The sequence below is a fragment of the Pristiophorus japonicus genome, chromosome 1, assembly GCF_044704955.1.
Source record: "Pristiophorus japonicus isolate sPriJap1 chromosome 1, sPriJap1.hap1, whole genome shotgun sequence".
Classification (NCBI taxonomy): domain Eukaryota; kingdom Metazoa; phylum Chordata; class Chondrichthyes; family Pristiophoridae; genus Pristiophorus; species Pristiophorus japonicus.
The window spans coordinates 106,371,762-106,394,396 of NC_091977.1; the positions used below are offsets into that span (position 1 = coordinate 106,371,762).

The following is a 22,635-nucleotide window of genomic DNA, read 5'->3' on the forward strand; positions in this document are numbered from 1 at the left end:
TCTCTCCCCCCCTTCCCCCCAGTCTCTCTCCCCCCCTTCCCCCCACTCTCTCTCCCCCCCTTCCCCCCATTCTCTCTCCCCCCTTCCCCCCAGTCTCTCTCCCCCCCTTCCCCCCAGTCTCTCTCCCCCCCTTCCCCCCAGTCTCTCTCCCCCCCTTCCCTCCAGTCTCTCTCCCCCCTTCCCCCCAGTCTCTCTCCCCCCTTCCCCCCAGTCTCTCTCCTCCCCCTCCCCCCCAGTCTCTCTCCCCCCCCTCCCCCCCAGTCTCTCTCCTCCCCCTCCCCCCCAGTCTCTCTCCCCCCCCTCCCCCCCAGTCTCTCTCCCCCCCCCTCCCCCCCAGTCTCTCTCCCGCCCCTTCTCCCCAGTCTCTCTCCCCCCCCCTTCTCCCCAGTCTCTCTCCCCCCTTCCCCCCAGTCTCTCTCCACCCACATCCCCCCAGTCTCTTCCCCCCCCCATCCCCTCAGTCTTTCTCTTCCCCCCCCCCCCCATCATCCCCCAGTCTCTATCCCCCCCCCCCACCCACCCCCCCATCCCCCCACTCCCAGAACCATACCAACATTTTCTGCCTCCACACAAAGATTATCCTCATGGTCTCTAATAGGTCCTACTCTTTCTTTAGTTACCCTCTTCCTCTTAATATATTTATAGAACATTTTTGGGTTTTCCTTAATTTTAGTAGCCAAGAATTTTTCATGCTCTCTCTTAGCATTCTTAATATCCTTTTTAATTTGACCTCTTAACTTTCAATGGGCTCAATTTTCCCCAGTGATTTGTGCCGTTTTTTTGGAGTAGGCTGCTTTTTTTGGCATATTGGGCTAAATTTTTGGCGTATTTTTTGTTTCAAACTTTTCCCCCTGCAATCTGCGGCGGCGTAACGGACTTAGTTACGATTTTTCTCAGCCAGTTTTTTTTCACCTCATGTCTGCACCGATCTTACGGCTTGTAGCCCGGAGAGGGAGAGAGATAGCCGATCTCACGGCTTGTAGCCTGGGGAGGGGGAGGGAGCGAGAGGTCACAAGACTCGGGGGTGGGGGGGAAAACAGAGAGGAGAAGTCACAAGACCTTTGTGTGTGGTCCATCCATACAGACCTTGGGGAGAGAGAGAACTGCGAACCTCCCTGCCTGCTTTCCTGCCGTTTTCAGCTTCTTTGAAAGTTTAACTTTAAGTATGGGGGCAATACTGACAATACCATACCTTGTGCGAGCTTTCTGCATCATGGTGCTGCGTAGGAGACAATTGATTAGAGCTCATCGCATCAGGAACATCAGAGCCCGTAGAGTGCTGGGCATGAGGCCTTACCCACCTCGGGTAAATTGAGACAAGCGTTTGTACCTGCACCTGAGTGATGCAGACTGTGTCAGAAGGCTGCGTTTCTGCAAAGAAGTTGACCGTGAGATCTGTGAGTTGGTGAAAGCAGACCTGCAGCCAAGAAACATCAGGAGGACTGCTTTGTCAGTTGAACTGAAGGTTACAGCTGCACTTTCATTTTATGCCTCCAGATCGTTTCAAGCTACATCTGGGGATGTGTGCGCCATCTCTCAACATGCAATACATGTCTCCATTCACCAGGTCATGGCTGCACAGTACGCGCAGAGGAATGACTTCATCAAGTTCCCCATGACCGCCCAGGCAATCCATGACAGGGCTGTGGGGTTCTCCAGGATTGCTGGCTTCCCAAAGGTACAGGGCTGCATTGATTGTACCCACATCGCCTTGCGAGCACCTTTGCAGGATTCCGAGGTGTACAGGAATAGAAAAGGCTTCCACTCTATTAATGTGCAGCTCGTCTGTGACGACATGCATCGCATCAGGTCAGTCAATGCAAGATACCCTGGCAGCACCCATGATGCGTTCATCCTACACGACAGCGTTATATCTGCCATGTTTGAGCAGCAGCCAGAAGGGCAGAGCTGGCTACTGGGAGACAAAGGGTACGGCCTTGCCACCTGGCTCATGACCTACGCATAACCTGGACGGAAGCTGACTGTCAATACAACATGTCGCATATTGCGATGCGCAGCATCATTGAGAGGTTCATTGGCATATTAAAACAGCGTTTCCAATGCCTGGACCATTCCGCAGGCTACTCGCTGTACTCCCCTGAGACTGTCGGTCAGTTCATTTTGTGCGCTGCATGCTGCATAACTTAGCCATCATTAGGCAGCAGCACCTGGTAGTGGAAGAAGACCCACCTGCGGTGAGTGGCTGATGATAAGGATGTGGAAGATGCAGGTGACGAGCAGGAGGAGGAGGAGGAGGAGGAGGAAGCCATGCAAATGCCTGAGGCTTGAGCACGATGGCAAAGGAGGGCGGGCCATCGTGCTCCTTTAACGATTGTTCAAGTTTTGCGCCAGCCGCTCATCCGTCAATGCTTTACTGATGCCTGAGGGCTCAGCGACAACTATTCCACATAGACATGTTTATTGTTTGGAACTGTTCCGTAATGTGTTGTGTTAATGGAACATGATTCAGTTTTAATGTAAAATATATATTCAAAAGTTTGTATGTACTTAACTTTAATAAAATTATTCTTGTATCAAACTTTACTTTAATATCACTCTTTAAGGTCACTTAAAAACTTGTAAATTTACATAACTTACGAAAAACTTTTAATTTGAGAACAGTTGCAACAGTAACAATAATAATAACAACAGCAGCAAAGAAAGGCTGCACCCATCTCTCATCCCCCTTAGTCTAAGACTGCCCGCTGCACTTGGTCTTAGACTCTCCACCACCCCTGCCCGCAGGCGTTGGTGCAGTGTTTTTGGGCTTGGTACCAAGCCTATTCCTTCTAACTGTGCACCTCTTGAGGGTGGGGGGGCGTCAGCGTCAGGCGGCAATTTGGAAGGCCCGGCTTTGGGCTCTTCAGAGGCTGGTGTGGAGATTGCAGTGGGAGTGGCAGTCGATTTTGTCAATGGGTGCGGGGTCTGGGCGTGTTCCCTTATTGCAGCAGCTAACTCCAACATGCCACCCCTCATGCACCCTGACAGTGTCTCAGCGGACTGCAACATTCCCTCTCTAATGGCCAGTACTACCTCTGACATTCCCTCCCTCATGGCCAGTGCCATGGTTTGCACTACCTTTGACATTCCCTCCCTCATGGCCCCTATTCCCTCACTGATGGTCCCGGCGAGTGTTGTTACTTCTCCCGACAGTCCCACTACCTCATCACTCACCCCACTGATGGTGTGTCCAGGAGCGATCGGGTAAGGTCAATGCTCTCCGCACTCAATGACATCATCTGAACCACATCTGTTACATCCTGCATCTCAGGAGAGCGTGGTCGAGCTCTCCTTCCCCTCCTCCCCATGGGTGTGACTCGCACCACACCACTTGAACCCGCAGCCTGGGACGGTGGGGCCCTGGGTGTGCCTCGCTGCACCCCACTACTGGGACCCGCAACCTCGGAAGGTGTGAAACCATGGAATGTCCCACCAATACTCAAACCATTAGTCACGGAAGGGATTGTCTCACCTCCTCCATGTTCAGTACAACAGTGGGAGCTTCATACAGCTCAGTCCACTCCCCCCTCCACCCCCCCGCTCCCCATGTTCTTGGTCTGGAGGGTTGGATTGTAAGATGTTCTCCTCTTCAGGTCATGCTCGTCTGAATAATCTTTTGCATTGTCAGGGTTGGCCTCCAGTTCTGCAAAATATAACAGAACAGACAAATGGTTAGCAGCAGAGGAGAGGGCAGGGTGGGTGGCATGAATAGGCTCACACATAGCAGGCCAGGCAGCGGATTGATTTGAAGGGCCAATTTGAATTTTCAGGACTTACCCTCTCCCTCGAGTGTGGACCTAGCTTGTGCAGTACTGATTGCTTTTCCCCAGGCAGGACCCATCAAAGCAGCGACCCTCTCTTCCAAGGGTGTCAGTGGGTGCAGATTTGCCGGGCTGCCTCCTGTTCGAGTTCTTTCCCTTTTGTTGTGTGCCACTTTCCTCTGCAAAGATGAAAATGCAACTTTTTAGAGAGGGTGTCTTTCTGGGACACATACAGCTGGTCACACTTACAATTGCATTGAATAAATAAAAATATTACTTACACTAATTACTTGACCAAGGTCCTGCCATTTCTTTTTACAGATCTCATGGTGTTCACCACTGCGCAGCAATCTTCTGCAACTTGGTTCCAGTGTTTCTTCATTTCTTTTAGTGGAACTTTTATATGACCTATGCTGGTATCCAGCTCCTGTCATCTGTTGTCAATCACAGTAACTAGTGCCTCCACTTCTTCCAGTAAGAAATTCTTGGTCCTTGCACCGCGTTGCATTTTGTATTGCTCCAGCTGTGATTTTTCCAAAGCTCTCATACAGCACTCCTCACACACATGCACACAACTGGCTCTTTAAAAATGGCTGATTGTCAAATCCGAGCTGTACTGAGCATGCGCGTCCATTGGAACGACGTCAAAAACATAATTTTTTTTCTGCGCATGCGCAGCATGTGCGGCATTGTTTTTTGGCGCAGACAGCAGGCTCCACCTCCCAAGGCGATTGGACAAGCTGCGCGGCGCCAAATTCGAATTATACATCGGGGAAAGTTTGACAAAATATTTCTGCTGCATTTCTGGCCTAGAAAATCCAGCATAATCCTGGCAATACGCCAGAAAACGGGCTTGGGGAAAATTGAGCCCTATATCCCTCCAAAGATTCTATAGTATTTAGCCTTTGGTATATGACATAAACTTCCCTTTTTTTCTTTATCCTCCCCTGCAAGTCTCTAGACATCCAGGGGGCTCTAGAATTGTTATTCCTACCCTTTTTCTTTCAAGGCACGTATTTGGCATGAGCCTTCCGGATCTCCTCCTTGAATACCTCCCACTGTTCCGACACTGATTTACTCACAAGTAGCTGTTTCCAGTCTACTGTGGCCAAATCACTCCTCAGCTTAGCAAAGTTAGCTTTTCCCCAATTTGGGACTATTATTCCAGGCCTATTTTTGTCCTTATCCACAACTAATTTGAATCTGACTGAATTATAATCACTGGCACCCAAGTGCTCTCCCACCATTGCCCCTTCCACCTGCCCAGCTTCATTCTCCAAAACCGCACTACATTAACATGCTGCCATAAATTCACCTTCATGGGGCAGTCTGAATGTACTTATATTAGATGAAGAAGAGTTGTCTGTAGGCTGATTGATCTGAGTCAAAGAGCTCCTCAGATAAAGGATATAGGAAATGGAATATTCGTAAAATTTAGAGCACAATCCTAAGGTTGGGCTTGCAGTAATTTAGGGATAGCTCAGATTTGCCCTAGAATCTGGTACATAAACTGCACCTTTAACAGGCTTTCATAGCCTGCAAATCTGAGGTTTCCTCCATTTCACTAGTAACTACTCTTGAAAAATACATAATTGACTGTAAAGTGCTTTGGGATGTCCTGAGGTCATGAAAGGTGCTATATAAATGCAAGTCTGTCTTTCCTTTTAATGAGCAGTGTTTTTACAGTTGGTCATCCAACATAAGTCATGGGTAAGACTTTTACACCAAAGCAACCAAGCTATGAATTTTACAGTATACATGGCCCCTTCTAAAATTTGCTCGTGGTCTTTATGCTGGGAACTGGTAGAATTGTAATCTTCACACTATTCACAACACCATCATTTCCCATCTTGATGAATACAAAGTTACCTGTAAGAATCAAAAATTCAGAATATAAACAAAATGTAAAGGAATAACAAAATTCTAAGCATTTTATTTACTTTTTTAAAAATAAAGATGCACATTCAAAAGCTGGAGACACTGCACGATCCTCAGCAGATTTATTTTCGACAAGATTCGATCTGTGAAACTTTAGGAGGTAACCCTTGCCCTGTACTGACCATTACTTCCGTACCAGAGTCCAAGTGCTGGGAGAACCTATACCAGTTCAGTAAGTAACTGACACATTTATCTGACCTAATCACTGCAGTTCATTAACTGGTACTGTAAATGCATTGTGAATCTGATCTCTGTCACTGTCTTGTAATTGTCTTAAATCAACATATGGACAGATCCGTTCACTCAGTTTTGCACACAACAGTTTTCTTTATATCAGTGTGAGCTTTGTTATCCCCCCCCCTCCCCCATCTCCAAAAAGCTGATTATATAGGATATACAGCACAGAAACAGGCCATTCGGCTCAACTAGTCCATGCCGTCATTTATGCTCCACTCGAGCCTCCTATCTTTCCTCATCTAAATCTATCAGCATAACCCTCTTTCTCTTCTCTCTCATGTGCTTGTGTAGCCTCCCCTTAAATGCATCTACACTATTCACTTCAACCATCCTCCTGTGTAAAGAAGTTTCTTCTGAATTTCCTATTGGATTTCTTAGTGTCTATCTTGTATTAATGGCCTCTAGTTATGCTCTTCCCCACAAGTGGAAGCATTCTCTCTGTATCCACTCTATCAAAACCTTTCATAATTTTAAAGACCTCTACTCGGTCACCCCTTAGCTTCTCTGTTCAAGAAAAAAGGGACTCAGCCTGTTCATCCTTTCTTGATATGTATACATTCACATTTCTTGTATTATCCTTGTAAATCTTCTGTGCACCTCTATATCCTTTTTATAATATGGCGACCAGAACTGTATGCAGTATTCCAAGTGTGGTCTAACCAAGGTTCCATGCAGCTTTAGCATAACTTTACTTTTCAATTCTATACCTCTAGAAATAAACCCTCGTGCTTGATTTGCTTTTTTATGGCCTTGCTAAACTGTGTCACAACTTTTAGCGATTTCTGTATTTGTACTCTGATATCCCTTTGTTCCTCTACCCCATCTCGACTCGAACTCTCCAAGTAGTAAGTGACCTCCCTATTCTTCCCACCAAAATGTAATACCTCGCATTTATCTGTGTTGAACTTCATTTGCCAATTATATGCCCATTCTGCAAGTTTATTTATGTCCTCCTGTAATTTGTTGCAGTCCTCCTCAGTATTGACTATCGCTCCCAATTTGGTGTCGTCCGCAAATTTAGAAATTGTGTTTTTGATTCCAAATTCTAAATCGTTAATATAAATTGTGAACAACAGTGGTCCCAGCACTGATCCTTGTGGAACACCACTACCCATCTTCTGCCACCGTGAATAACTACCCTTTACTCCCACTCTCTGCTTTCTGTCTTGAAGCCAGCTAGCTATCCATCCATTCTGCTACTTGTTCCCTGACTCCGCATTCTCTGACCTTGTTCATCAGTCTATTATGGGGTACCTTATCGAAGGCATTTTGAAAATCTAGATAAATTACATCTACTGCATTACCATTGTCTACTCTCTCTGTTACTTCTTCGAAAAATTCAATGAAGTTCGTCAAGCAAGACTTTCCCTTTTGAAATCCATGTTGTGACTGTTCATTATTTTTGGTTTTTGGATGTTCTATTTTCTTTTTTAGTAGGGATTGCATTATTTTTCCTACCACCAATGTTAAGCTGACTGGTGTATAATTCCCTAGACATGTTCTATCCCCCTTCCTAAATATAGATATTACGTTAGCCATCCTCCAGTCCTCTGGCACTACACCTTTTTCTAACGAATTATTAAATACGTGTCGTAATGCCTCTGCTATCTCTTTCCTAAATTCTTTTAAAACGCGTGGATGCAATCCATCTGGACCACGAGTTTTATCCTCTTTGAGTTTGATTAGTTTAAAATATCCCCTCTTTTTATTTTAAATGTACTTATCTCATTACTAATCTCATCCAATGTCACGTCCCCCTGTTCCATCTGTGGAGTGCATTTCTGCAGCCACTCTTCAGTATCTCAGTCATGTGGCTATTCTTGTGCAAAGCAGACAATAATTGGTGAAAGGCTGTTGTAGTTGAGTCCAACCCTGTCTTCACTTGGCATCCACATTGGATAATAATCAGGAGCGGGAAACATGGTTGATGTTTCCCTCCTTCAACCTAGGGACCTTGAGGCCAATTGTAACAGCCTTATTACCTGTCCAGCTGAGATCAACTAACTCGGCATAGATCGGGGATGGAATCTCAGACTTTCCTTGGCTAACTTCCACACTGGGTAGTGAATTTACCAACAGAGCCAACCTTTTATTCCCAGCTTTAAACAACACTCAGTTATTGTTTTCCAATTGAGGCCAAGTTCAGAGTTCCGAAGATAAATAATTTCAAACTTTTTTTCAAATATCATCCAGGTTACATTTATTTCCTTTTTAAAGTTTCTATCTCTCCTCAGCCACTACACTATTTTGCAGTCAAAAGAATGACAATAGGACTTGCCCCCGTCAATGTTGCTATCTAACTGTGTGTCTACTAGGAGTAACACTTGTTTTCTCCCTATCTTCGAGGGTTCAAATGTAATTAAGGACTGATTCTGTAGTGCATTGTGCTGGTACATTATTGCACTGTCCCATCAGGTCTGCCACAGTAAATTACTCTATGATGTAATTAGGTTAAGTAGATTAGAAAGCTTTTTAAAAGAAAAATGAAAATTTTACATTGTTGTAAGAAACAATTCTTGCTTCCAAATCTGGTGCTTGGAAGCTCTGTATATTTATTTAATGCTGAACCTGTATATAGAGAAGATGAGAGACCAATGTATGTATGTGTAAGATTTACATTTTGCTCCCTATTTGTAAATGCTCCAAAAGCTTGGTTGAATGGCTGAGGAAAAGCCCCCTAGTAAATGTGAAAAATGATCCAGCAGCAAGTCTTTGTCTTACCATACTATCTAGCACATTATCAAATTAACAAAAAAGAGATTAAATAGAAAGCCTCTACAGAGTGTTGCATGTCCTCCCTGACATGGCACGAAAATTTAATGACGCATAGATTTATCTCAATTTATGAATGGCTCATGACCTGAAGTGCACACTGCACCAAGATTTACCAATACATCAAATAGATACCAAGGCATTCTGGTTTAGTGGCAAGTACTTGAAAAAGTTCAAGCTTCCAAAAAAAATGTATAGAAGCCACATTGTCATTTAAAAAAAACTTTTATTTTCTAATCTTCTCCCCTCTTTCATTGGTGCTTTGCTGAAATATGGTTCCATGGTTTCCAGTAAACCTCCAATATTTCCCCTAAATTCTTCAATGGGTGAAGCCAGACAGCAAGAGTCAGCAAACGATCCACTTGCACACTTCCAACAGAGATCATAGGGTGGCCTAGGAGTGCTGAGGCCATTTGTAGCAACCTTTGTGATTGTTTTTCCTTCGTGACTTGCACTATATGTGAAGATGTGAGATTTTTCTTTTAAGTAACATTTATATAAAAATAATTTCCACAGGAAATCGACCTTACATTTTCTTAACGTCACGTGTCCATCCTGGAGAAAGTAACTCTAGTTGGGTGATGAAGGGAACACTGGAATTTTTAATGAGCAACAACTTGGCAGCTCAAAGTTTGAGGGATTTTTATATTTTCAAAATTGTCCCAATGCTGAACCCAGATGGAGTCATTAATGGAAGGTGAGGCAATCTTTTCCACATTATGCTATTTTATATAATGTTTGTGGAATTTTAACAAATACAAATAGGCATAACCAATGATTGTTACAGCAAATCATGTTGTAGTTATTAATACTGATAAATGATTTAGGATGATCTCGAATAAAAAGGGAATCTAGGGAACAGAGTACCTCCATTTCAACCACTGCTATTGACTGAAACCTTCACTACACCATGCCACATGTAAATACTTGCATATTTTAATTTAAAAATTCAAATCAGCACTTCCGGCTGGTGGATAAATATGAGTTATTCACTTTGCTGAATAAGTTGTCAATATGCACTCCCTCCTCTACTAAATTGTTAAAACACATTTTTTTGTTAGTACTAGTTTTCTGCCCACCTCCCATTTTACAGGTCTGAAATTATACAAATGTATATACACATATACGTTCAATGATGGACAGGAAAAGACCCCCTCTGGTCCATCCAGCCTGACCCATACTCTCCACCCCACCCAACACCATGTGATCTCCTGGGAGTGGTGAAAAATCAGATTAAAAAGCCAGGTCAATTTGACGGAACCAAATCTGGGAAATTCCTCTTCGACCCCCTTAGGTGAGCAAAACCATTCCAGGAGAGCATATTGGCCCTCAGAATTCTATATAGTACCTACTTTTTGTAAGTGGTGATCTCCGCCCTAGCCAGAAACAGGTCCAGCTTTCGCTTGAAGGAATTCAGCAAATTGGCGTTCACCGCAAGAGCCAGCAACGTGTTCCAGAGGTCAACCATTCTCTGGGTATAGAACCACCTCTTGACATCTTGAAATAAGAGACCAAGATGAGCACCAAGTGCAAGCTTGCTGAGAACATCTCAAACACCAAAGATAGTTTTCAATATAATGCAGTAAACAAAGTGTGACAGTATTGGTCCAGTTAAATATCATAATTTGAGGGCAAAGAAATAGCAAGACTACTAAGTAATTAAAATCTGTGTTTACCTAGGAAATAGGGTGACCAACTCTGGTTGGACATATTCCTGAGTGTTTGATCACGTGACACCTGACCTTGTGATGCTTGGCCCATGTAACTGCTGATCATGTGACGCCTGACCCACGTGACTGCTGGTCATGTGACATCCAAACTGATGGCACTTACCGCAGTTTGCAGATGTTATATTGCATTTGCTTTATAAAGCTTGAGTCCCCTGTAGTGAAGTGTCTTTGCTCATGGTTTCATGCCAGCAGCTGTCGTGCGAGAAGTTCTGAGAACCACGAGCAAGCAAAGAAAGTACACAGGCACAAACTGTGAATGCAAAGTGTAAACTCTAATTTTCTCCCGGGATCCTAGCAGCAGTACCCGGGAAATTCATCTTCCATTCCTGGAGACTCCCGGCCAATCGGTGCTGCCGTGGAGTGGTATCTGCGAACTGTGTAAATAAATCATTTAGCTTAAGTGTGCTTTGTTAATCCCGTACTTGTTTTCTCAAGGTTTATTGATTTTGAAATAAAAACTGATTTTTTTTTCTCAATTTACCCTGCTGTTGGGCTCTAATTATTTCCCTGATTTTTGATGTTAAAAATAAAAACTGAAAAACACCCATAAAAATTTTTTAAATCAGCAATAAAAACTGACTTTAAAATGTCCTTAATTATAGGATAGAAACTCTGATGAGCAATATATATAAAAATGTTAATGTTAACAATATGCATATATAAAGTTGGCAGATTGGAATTTCTATATTTGTGTTGCATGCAATAATACTCATGACCTTATAAAACACACATTTTCTGCCCTATCATGAACAGCACCACAATTGATAAACTGGTGTTAAACAATACACCTATAGGATTGAAGGTAGATTTTCTAGATCACGCCTTATAAAAGACTTTTATCTGCACAGGTTGGCAAATGTCTATCAGTGTAGACTAAAGCAGAATTGCGAAGCGTTAAAGCTCTTGACTTGAGAGTGGTGATACCACGACATATAACCATCCTCAAAGGTTAACAATGTGATTTTTAAGACTCAGTGAATTAGGTTTAATGACTGTTTCAAGGTTTTGTTCATCCTTTTTTTGGTCGCTGTTTGACTCTGACAGTTTAAATTCTAAAATTACTATTCTTACCCATATGGGACCTAACTGGGGACACTGATAAAATGATTTGGGCATTTTTATAAAGTGTTGAACGTTTCAGCGGACAATTTCCAGCAGGGCAGTCAGCCCCTGCTCAACTCAAATCAAAATCGGCCCAATTCCACTGGGAATGAAACTTCCTGAAATTAAAGAATATTTTGGACTCTCCTCTTACTTTCCCATAGTATGATTAAAGATTTTCCACCTTTCTTCAACAGTTGGAACGTGGCTAGGATAGTCCCGGTGAGACTGTGGGTCGGATTAGGTAGTGGGGAATGCCATACGCAGGCGCAAATCACAGGCACGAAGCTCTACTTTTCTCCTGGGTTGCTAGTAGCAGTGCCCAGGTGATTCATCTTCCATTCCGGGAGACTTCAGGACAGTCTGGGAGGGTTAGCGGCCCTACCAGGAAAAGGGTAATTTGTCCAAGACAGACAGCAAGTTTCCAAGAATGACATTTGAGAAGCTAGATGGTATGTAAATAAAGATGGATATGACGGGTTTAGACAGGTTAGATGCAGGAAGAATGTTCCCAATGTTGGGGAAGTCCAGAACCAGGGGACACAGTCTAAGGATAAGGGGTAAGCCATTTAGGACCGAGATGAGGAGAAACTTCTTCACCCAGAGAGTGGTGAACCTGTGGAATTCTCTACCACAGAAAGTTGTTGAGGCCAATTCACTAAATATATTTAAAAAGGAGTTAGATGTAGTCCTTACTACTAGGGGATCAAGGGGTATGGCGAGAAAGCAGGAATGGGGTGCTGAGGTTGCATGTTCAGCCATGAACTCATTGAATGGCGGTGCAGGCTCGAAGGGCCGAATGGCCTACTCCTGCACCTATTTTCTATGTTTATGTTTCTATTCCAGGTAGAAGCTAGAGAAAATAAGGATTTAAATTAACTTTTTGAAATTACTAAATTCAGAATTCCTGAAGAACTTAAAATCACCCGTTTTTAAAAAGAAAAAGCTACACAAACATGTGGTTACAAATGAGATTGATGACAGCAACTTGTCTTTATATAACATAGTTAACGTAGAATGTCACAAAGTGCTTCACAGAGGTGAGAGGGCAAAAAGATGTACCAATTAGGAGGGATGACTAAAAGCTTGGTCAAAGAGGTAAAGTTTAAGGAGAGGCTTAAAGGAGAAGAGGAAGGTGGAGGAATTTAACAAGTGAACTCCAGAGTGTAGAACCTAGAAGGCTGAAGGCATGATAGGCAATGGTTGGGTAAAAGGAAAGGGGATTATGCATGAGAGACCAGAGTCACAGGTTTGGAGAGGTTAGAGGTGAGGGTTGTAGCTCTGGAGCAGGTTACAGCGATAGGGAGGGGTCATGCCATGGAAGGATTGAAACATACGAATGAGAATTTTAAGTTTGAGGCCTTGTGGGATCAATGGTGACAGGGGTGACGTGTAAGCAAGACTAGATACATGCAGCAGAGTTTTGGATGAGCTGGTTTATGGAGTGTGGAATATGGGAAGTCAACTGGGAGAGCATTGACGAAATAGAATTTTGAGGTGACCATGAAGTGTACAAGAGTTTCATTTGCAGATAGGTTTAAGGAGGGTTGATGGTGTGCGATGTTATAGGGTGGAAGGAGGTCGTCTTTGAGATAGACAGTGTTGTGTATGGAGAAAGAGTCAGATTGAACACTGAGCTCAAAGTGAAGTGTGGCCTTAGTCTTTTATTGCAGGTCTCCAGAGTGCCTCTCCAACCTGTGAAGCCTCCTTAAATACCTATGCTCCCAAGGGATTATGTGATCCCTTGGGACTACAGGGGATGAGCCCTCTGGTGGCTGTACAGAGTAAATACAAGTCCACATATATAGCAGACAGGATATGAGATTGGAAGCTCAGCTCGGAGTCAGATAAGATGCTGAGGAAGTTGCAGCTCATCCAAGACTGGATGTTGGACACGCAGTCTGAAAACAGTCACTAGAAGATATTTGAACAGAGAGTTTCAAAAGAAATTTCACCAGCGAAGGTTTACCAGACTGACTCCTGGGATGGGGGAGATTGTCCTATGAGGAGAGATTGAGTAGTGTATGCCTATATTCTCTAGAGTTTAGAAGAATCAGAGACGATCTTATTGAAACAAAAACATTCTTACAGGGCTTGACAGGGTAGATGCAGGGAGGATGTTTCCTCTGGCTGAGGAGTCTAGAACCAGGGGTCACAGTCCCAGAATAAGGGGTCGGCCATTTAGGACTGAGATGAGGAGAAACTTCTTCACTCAGAGGGTAGTGAATCTTTGGAATTCTCTACCCCAGAGGGCTGTGGAGGCTCAGTCTTTGAGTATATTCAAGACAGAGATTGATAGAATTTTGGATATTAAGGGAATCAAGGGATATGGGAATAGTGCAGGAAAGTAGAGTTGAGGTAGAAGATCAGCCAGATCTCATTGAATGGCCTACTCCTGCTCCTAATTTTTATGTTCGTAAATGGGCACTGACCTGGGAAGCGACAAAGACCTGGGGAGGAAAGAGGTTGGAGATGAGATTTTAGTTAGCAAGGACAGGTGGGTCGATGGTGGAATTTTTGAAAGGGAGCAGTGCCTGACGAGAGTAAACCATTTGCAATATCACTTAGCATGAGGGCAAGGAAGGGAAGTTGGATGATCAGAAGTTTTGAATGAAGTTGAGTGAGCAGGAATTAGGTCTCGTGGATGAGTTGGGAGGAAATAGTGAGAGATGGGCATTCAAGGCTAGAGTGATGGAGGGAGTCTGGGGAGTTTTGAGATAGTTGGCAAAAAGACACAGGGGAAGCAGATGATCAGATGGTGTCTGAGAAATCCATGAATTTCTTGCACTTGTTCTTAGAGATGACAGTGGAAGGGTGGGCAAGAGGGGTTTAAGAAGGTGGTTGACATTAGAGAAAAGGAGCCTGCGGTTATTTTTGCCTCCACATGATCTTAGAGCAGTGGGTAGTATTGGCAAAGGAGAGCATAGCTTGACATAGTCAAACCAGATCTGCTAATGGATGACTAAGTATTTCAAATTTACGCTCTTAGACTTAAGGGAGTAAAGATATAGGTTGGACTAGGACCAACAGCCAGGATGGAAAATGATCACCGTTTTGCTGGATATGAGGGCATCAAAGGTGTAGCTGCAGAGATATTGTGGTGAATAAGAGTTTATAGAATGCTGCATTGAGTGGGAAGATTCCCGAGTTTCCGGGAACATAGAAATCTCATGACAAAGTCATGGGCAAGGAATGTTGGATGCAAGATGTGTTAGATATTTTAGTTTTGTTTAAGTTATCTTTGATGTGTCTGCCTTTGGAAGATTCAGTGGTTGGATAAAGTTAATGGAGCATTTCTTTCTGTGGAAGGAATTGGCTTGAAAGGCTTCCTACTTATTTCATGTTTCCATATATTCTGTTTTGTAGCCACCGCTGCTCCTTAAGTGGGGAAGATCTCAACCGTCAGTGGTTAACCCCTAACCCTGAACTTCACCCAACAATTTACCACACCAAGGGCCTGTTGCAGTACTTGGCCAGTATACAACGTACTCCTCTGGTAAGTACAAACAGAACAGCTCTCTAACTACAGTTAAAAATAATATTAGATTCGGTCTCTGTTTAACCTCGACATACAATCAGGAAAAAACCCATCCGCTAGTGCAAAATAATCCTTATTGGTTAATAACCCTTACTGCCTTTTTAAACTCCAGCACCTTCTGCCTTTTACATTTCGGTTCTGTTAACTCAAAGAGCTCACATAGACTGTTTTCCCTGTGAACTATAAATAATTATCTATATATTCCCACATCAGCATAAAGTTTTTAACCAAGAGGTTTTGTTCAACTTCTTATTTACCCATTTTTACAATACCTTGCAAAGTTTTTTGGTAAATTCAGTCTTGGCTGTGCCTGTCAGTGCCATTGTTTCCATGCTGTTTGCAGGCCAGGTGTGATCCATGAGTTTAACTAATGCTGCTGCTTATCTTTGTAAGTTAAACCTTGAGAAATATTTTTGAACTAGAAATCTTGTTTCTCGCCAAAAGCAGGCTGTTGTTTTAAACCATTCAAACTGAAATCTAGTTTATTAAATCTAGCATATCTTGTTAAAAATTAACTTTAGATACCACAATGAAATTTGCTTAATCCCAATATCTGTTGTATTGTAACAATTATTTTTAACTAATTTACATGAACATTGTATCATTGTTGGGTGGGAGGGGGTGTGGTGCAGTTGGTAGGAGACAGCTATTTAAGCTGCATTCACTGACCTTGACTCGTCTGAGGTCATGAAACTTCTTTGAGCACTGGAGCCAGGTCCTGGGCGTGACACTGCTGGCAGTGACTGCCTCAGTGATCTAGTCTCATATCCTTCTTCTGGAGGGGCCTCTTGGCTCCCTGTGGGTAGAGGACGTCCCGTCCAGTGTTCACCCCCTGCACAAAGGCCTCAAGTGCTGTTTCCAAGACCCTGGGTGCCTTTTCCCTGGTCTGTTGAACTATTTGTGTTGGTGCTGAAGCACTTTTACCATTTTTGTTCAGCTGAAGGCAGCTCAACTTTAAGAGGTGCAGAGTGCCTTGAAGAGCAGCAGGCTAGCTTTATGTAGAGCCAGCAACGAGAACTGCGGCTCCCTGCTGAGTGCACAACCTGTCCGTAGCACACTCCGCGCCAGGCTGTGTGCCACAATCATGGTAATTAGCAGGCAGCACGAATTTGACGTGCTGCCTGCGCTTTTTGAATGGGCATATCTCGCATCGTGGTGCCCACACCCATTTTCCAGTGGTATCCAATTTCACTTGCAAGATGTTTGATGTGCTATATAGATATATATTGCCATGGCATTGCTCACAGTGGGTTGAAGGTTACACTGTTGTATGGAGGGTGTTTAGATGGTGCCGGATGCATATTTGCATTTAAAGGTTCTGGAATGAAGTTTGTGAGAGATTTGTTCTGCGACTGAATTAAATATTTATTTTTGGTTCCTGGAAAATAAGTAGTGTTTTCCTTTCTGACTGCAGGTAGATAAAGAAACACGTTTGTTCTCAGTTACTTAAATACATCTTTGTATGTAACATGGGAAAGGAGGAAGATTCAGGATCATGCTGCTGTATAAATCCTTTGTGTAATAAAGTGGTGTACTATAGAGGATGGGAGTATTGTGTTCAATTGCTGATCAGGTTTTGTAAAATGCGAGGGGCTTGGGCTTCAAACATCTAAAATTGTGCCTGGTCATTGGGAATATTATTCCTAAGAGTTGAAAGGAGTGATTGTGGGAGAGAGCAGAGTATGTTCTTAAAATAGTAAACACATATGTGGCTCCTTTAAGAAATGCAATAAAAAAGTCATTGTATTTACAACTGCTCCTGTCAAAAGTTACCTGACCAAAAGTTAATGCTTTATGTTCTTTTGATGTTCATACACCCCTCCCAAATTATTATTCACCCTCAAAGTCCAATAATACCTTCCTGGCTTTGTGCTGCCAGCACTTTTCAGCCAGTGCGCTGGAAGGAGGGTGTGGCTTATGAAAGGCATGTTATGAAAGGTAGTGGAGGGGGCATGGGGTGAGGGGTGCAGAGTGCACTGCAGAAAGTAGCAGGCTGTGGAATAAAAGGCCTCAGTATGTCCCTGTCAATGAGATGGGGAAGAGAGGGACAGTGTAATAATTATAAAGTATAAAAGTCAAACCTCTGATTCCTGCTACTGTACTGGGGCAGATTTTCGTGTTCCTGGGGCTATTGGCTCATCTGGGCACTGCGAATACAAAAAATCGGATTGGAAAGAGTAAACTTTTAAAAGGGAACACACCAATTTTCTGTAACCAGGTGATTTAATAGCCTTCAGTGCAGGAATAGGAAAATCTTCCCCTGATGGTCCACCGTGCCTTCAACAGCCTAGGTCCCAAGCTCTGGAATTCCCTCCCTCTATCCCTCTGCCTCCATCTCCTCTTTTAAGATCCTCCTTAAAACCTAATTCTTTGACCCTTCCTAATAGATCCATTTAAAAAAAAAAAAAATTTGCTGGCAAGGCCAGCATTTATTGTCCATCCCTAATGGCCCTTGATAAAGTGTGGGTGAGCTGCTGCCTTGAACCATTGCAGTTCTTGTGGTGAAGGTACTCTTAAGTGGTGTTAGGGAGGGAGTTGCAAGATTTTGATTCAGCGATGATGAAGAAACGGTGATATATTTCCAAGTCATGATGGTGTATAATTTGGAGGGGATTGTGTAGGTGATGGTGTTCCCATGCATGTGCTGCCCTTGTCCTTCTAGGTGGTAAAGGTCGCGGGTTTGGGTGGTACTGCCGAAGAAGCCTTGGTGAGTTGCTGCAGTGCATCTTGTGGATGGTACACAATGCATCTATGGTGCACCGGTGATGGAGGGAGTGAATGTTGAAGATGGTGGATGGGGTGCCAATCAAGTGGGCTGCTTTGTCCTGGATGGTGTCGAGATTCTTGAGTGTTGTTGAAGCTGCACTCATCCAAGCAAGTGGAGAGTATTCCATCACTCCTGACTTGTGCCTTGTAGATGGTGGAAAGGCTTCAAGGAGTCAAGAGGTGAGACACTCGCTGCTGAATACCCAGCCTCTGACCTGCTCGTGTTGTCACATTATGTGGCTGGTCCAGTTAACTGCAATAATATAAAGTGACTTTTTCACCATTGGCTCCTAACTTTACAGCAGTATTTGTACCTATAAAAGTAGTGGAATTTGTAGCAGCTAATATTAGTTCACAGAGCACTTCACCTTGTGTTTAACTAACATACTTTTCACTAGAATCTACTTTTATTTTGTGTTACCTTCTTCCCACCCACCTCATACATTGGTCCATTAGGTGACCCCCCCCCCAACAAAACAGCCTGGTTAGATAAAATCAATATTGAATAAATTGTTGTACTTTAAAATGAAGTTCGGGACCTGGAACGTCAGGACCCTCATGGACAACCACAATAGCGACAGACCGGAACGCCGTATTGTTATCATTGCCCGGAAGCTCCGACGTTTCAACATAGACATCGCATCACTAAGTGAGACTTGGCGGGCAGGGGAAAGCCAGCTCAAGAACAAGGTGGTGGTTACACCATCTTCTGGAAAGGTAAACCAGAAGAAGAACGTCGCCTCTATGGGGTAGGCTTCGCCACAAAAAATGAGCTAGTTGGGTGTCTCAGATACTTCCTTTGTGGGATAAATGAATACCTCATGACCCTTCGTCTCACCCTAGTCCAGAACCATATGCTACGGTCATCCATGCGTATGCCCCAACACTGGAAGCTACAGACGAGATCAAAGAGGAGTTCTACTCCAGCCTTGAACAATCCCTGTCCCGAGTCCCAACGGACAACAAGCTGAATTTTCTCGGCGACTTTAACCGCAGAGTTGGAAAGGATACAGACTTCAGGGGAGGTGTGATCAGCAGAGAGGGGTAGGGAAAACCAACTCCAACGGTACCCTCCTCCTGACGAAATGCTTAGAACATGGTCTTGTCATAACCAACACCTTGTTCTGTCAGAGAGGCAAGTTCAAGGCCTCATGGCAACACCCTCATTCCAAGCACTGGCATCTGCTAGACTACGTCATCGTCCAAGCAAGGGACCGGAAGGACATCCGCATCACCTGTGCCATGACAGGAACTGATGACTGCTGGACAGACCACCGCCTAATCCGCTCTGCCATTTCTATCAATGTAGCAAAACAGCGGCAGCAACAGAAACGATGCCGCAGGAAAATCAACACTGGAGCACTCAAAGACCCTGCTAAGAAAGCCCTATTCAGTCAGCGTCTAACAACCAACCTGACGACTTTCAGTGATCCAGAGACACAGAGTGTCCACAGTGCCTGGTCTGCCCTCAAGGCCTCCATAATTAGCAGCTGCAAAGAGACGCTTGGTCACTCGACCAGGTAACCCAAGACTGGTTCGACGAGAACGACCAGGAGCTAATTAGCCGCAAACAGCAACATAACTCGAGAGCAAGAAAGCAGCTCTCTAGACATCTGAAGGCCAAGGTCCAACATAAAACCCGCGACCTAAAGAACAGATGGTGGGTGAAGAAAGCGCAGGAGATCCAGCAACTAGCCGACAACCGACGTGCATGGATTCTTTAGCGCAGTCAAGACTACCTACGGCCTAAGCACCCAAGGTCCTACCTGACTGCTGACCAAGAACAGAGAGGTACTCATCAAGGATAGAGAGGCAGTCAGTGCCCGCTGGAAGGAGTACTTCGAAGATCTCCTTAACCAAGACTCTGTCTTCGACGTAAGTGTCCTCGACTCCATCCCGCAGCATGCTACCTGCCACCATCTCAGCACAATCCCAGCCCGGCACGTGGTTGAAAAGGCCATCCAACAACTGAAGAACAACAAGGCCTCAGGAGTAGATGGAATCCCCGCTGAAGCACTAAAGCATGACGGAGAAAGCACTATTGGTGCGAATCCATGAACTCATTTCTCTTATTTGGAAGGAGAGCATGCAAGGGGATCTCGGAGACGCCGTAATCGTGACCATCTTCAAGAAAGGTGACTAGTCCAACTGCGGTAACTACAGAGGCATCTCCCTGCTGTCTGCCACAGGGAAAGTCATTTCAAGAATCCTCCTCAATCACCTTCTCCCATTGGCTGAAGGGCTCCTCCCAGAGTCGCAATGCGGATTCCGCCCACTAAAGGGCACAATGGACATGATCTTCACCGCGTGTCAAATTCAGGAGAAATGCATGGAGCAGCACCAACCTCTATACATGACCACCTTTGACCTCACAAAGGCCTTCGACACTCTCAACCGTGAGGGATTATGGAGTGCTCTTTGTCACCATTCTCCGCCTGCTTCACGATGACATGCAAGCCGTGATCCTGACCAACGGATCCACCACAGACCGAATACATGTGCAAACCAGGGTCAAGCAAGGCTGTGTTATCACAGCAACACCATTCTCGATCTTCCTTGCTGCAATGCTCCATCTCACCATCAGTAAGCTCCCCGCTGGAGTGGAGCTAATCTACAGAACAACCTCCTTCGCCTCCCAGGCGAGATCCAAGGTCGTCCCAACCTCGGTCATTGAATTACAGTATGCAGACGACGCTTGCGTTTGCGCACACTCGGAGGTCGAACTCCAAACCATCGTCAACACCTTCACAGAAGCCTATGAGAGTATGGGCCTTACACTAAACATCCATAAGATAAAGGTCCTCTACCAACCTGCCCCCTGATTATCAAGATCCATGACGAGGCCTTGGACAACGTGGACCATTTCCCATACCTCGGGAGCCTACTGTCAACAAGGGCAGATGTCGATGATGAAGTCCAACACTGCCTTCAGTGTGCCAGTGCAGCCTTCGGTCGCCTGTGGATGAGAGTGTTTGAAGACCAGGACCTCAAACCTGACACCAAGCTCATGGTCTACAGAGCAGTAGTGATACCCGGCCTCCTGTGTGCTTCAGCAACATGGACTATGTACAGCAGGCACCTCAAAGCACTGGAGAAGTACCACCAACGCTGCCTCCGCAAGATCCTGCAAATCTGTTGGCAGGATGAGCACACCAACATCAGTGTTCTCGCTCAGGCCAACATCCCCAGCATTGAAGCACTGACCACACTTGATCAACGCCGATGGGCAGGCCACATCGTTCGCATGCCAGACACGAGGCTCCCAAAGCAAGTGCTCCACTCTGAACTCCTTCACGGCAAGCGAGCCAAAGGTGGGCAGAGGAAACTTTACAAGGACACCCGCAAAGCCTCCCTGATAAAATGCAACATCCCCACCAACACCTGGGAGTCCCTGGCCAAAGATCGCCCTAAGTGGAATAAGTGCATCCTGGAGGGCGCTGAGCACCGCGAGTCTCATCGCCGAGAGCATGCAGAAATCAAGCGCAGGCAGTGGAAAGAGCATGCAGCAAACCAGTCCCACCCACCCCTTCCCTCAACTACTATCTGTCCCACCTGTGACAGGGACTGTGGTTCTCATATTGGACTGTTCAGCCACCTAAGGACTCATTTTTGCAGTGGAAGCAAGTCTTCCTCGATTCCGAGGGACTGCCTATGATGATGACTAGACCCTCAAAACAAGCTCTACTCAGAACTCCGACATGGCAAGCGAGTCCCAGGTGGGCAGAGGAAATGCTTCAAGGACACCCTCAAAGCCTCCTTGAAAAAAATGCAACATCCCCACCGACACCTGGGAATCCTCGGCCCAAGACTGCCCAAAGTGGAGGAAGAGCATCCGGGAGGGCGCTGAGCACCATGAGTCTCTTCGCCGGGAGCAAGCGGAAGCTAAGCGCAGACAGCGGAAAGAGCGTGCAGCAATCCAAGCACTGTCTGCCCCACCTGTGACAGAGACCGTAGGTCCCACATTGGACTCACCTGAGAACTCATATTAGTGTGGAAATAAGTCATCCTCGACTCCGAGGGACTACCTAAGAAGAGAACTTTTTTGCCTAAGAATCTGTAAAGTAACTGACTTTCTCAAAACTATTGCTTTGTATTCTGCAGCATATGATGTGAAATTTAATTATATTTATACAAATATATTTCATGCTCATTCCAATGGGCAGAACTAGAAAGAGAAAAAATGTACTCTTAAAACATCCGGATAGCACATCTATCTTCCTATTTGTCTCACTGTATATTTCTCGTTTTTTTTGATTATTTCTCTCTTGCTCTATTTGTCTGTCCAACTTTATTTACTAGCTTGACATAATGGCACTGCTGTGGTAGTGTGCATATGACTGATAGGAGCTTGTTTTTCACATCTGCCAGCATATTATTTGAACCTTCATGTTTCGCCTGGCCAGGAGGCAGCTGTCGCTGAACAAAGACCCACAGATGAAAGGAAGCCAGATTCAGCAGCAGGAGGAACCAATATTCAGAAACATATAGGGAGAGAGAAAAAGAAAGCAGACGTAGAAATACGAGAGACCCCGCTGAGGAGGCAGATACATTTTTTTTTCAAAGGCTTTTGAATAATTAAATTAGGTCATCAACAGTGAAATGCCATGGGGAAATGCCATTATAAAATGTTTACATAGGAAGCTTCAGTGTTCAATTTGATTTAATAGATCTACCTACCAAACTTGAAGGCAACCAAAATTAAGGTTGGTAGACAAGAAGATCACGCATGTGCAAAATTTATAATATATAACTAGATTATAAATAAAGATGTATATAAGTAGATTTAGGACTG

General features: G+C 44.6%; 1 protein-coding gene and 1 long non-coding RNA gene across 12 annotated transcripts in view; one reads left to right on the forward strand and one right to left on the reverse strand.

Annotated features, from left to right (window-relative positions):
- The window catches only part of agtpbp1 (ATP/GTP binding carboxypeptidase 1), a 492,848-nt gene that overhangs the window by 366,724 nt on the left and 103,489 nt on the right, over window positions 1–22,635 (forward strand). For all 11 annotated transcript variants that reach the window (XM_070882177.1, XM_070882142.1, XM_070882161.1 and 8 more), the window contains 3 exons: window positions 5,718–5,871; window positions 9,225–9,405; window positions 14,906–15,035. In XM_070882177.1, coding sequence (XP_070738278.1) covers window positions 5,718–5,871; window positions 9,225–9,405; window positions 14,906–15,035 — 465 coding nt within the window. The remainder of the gene's footprint in view (window positions 1–5,717; window positions 5,872–9,224; window positions 9,406–14,905; window positions 15,036–22,635) is intronic.
- On the reverse strand, window positions 5,407–10,193 carry LOC139265272 (uncharacterized). The gene is made up of 2 exons (XR_011593517.1): window positions 10,061–10,193; window positions 5,407–5,630 (listed from the first exon to the last, which is right to left on the reverse strand). It is a non-coding gene; the product is annotated as an uncharacterized lncRNA (long non-coding RNA).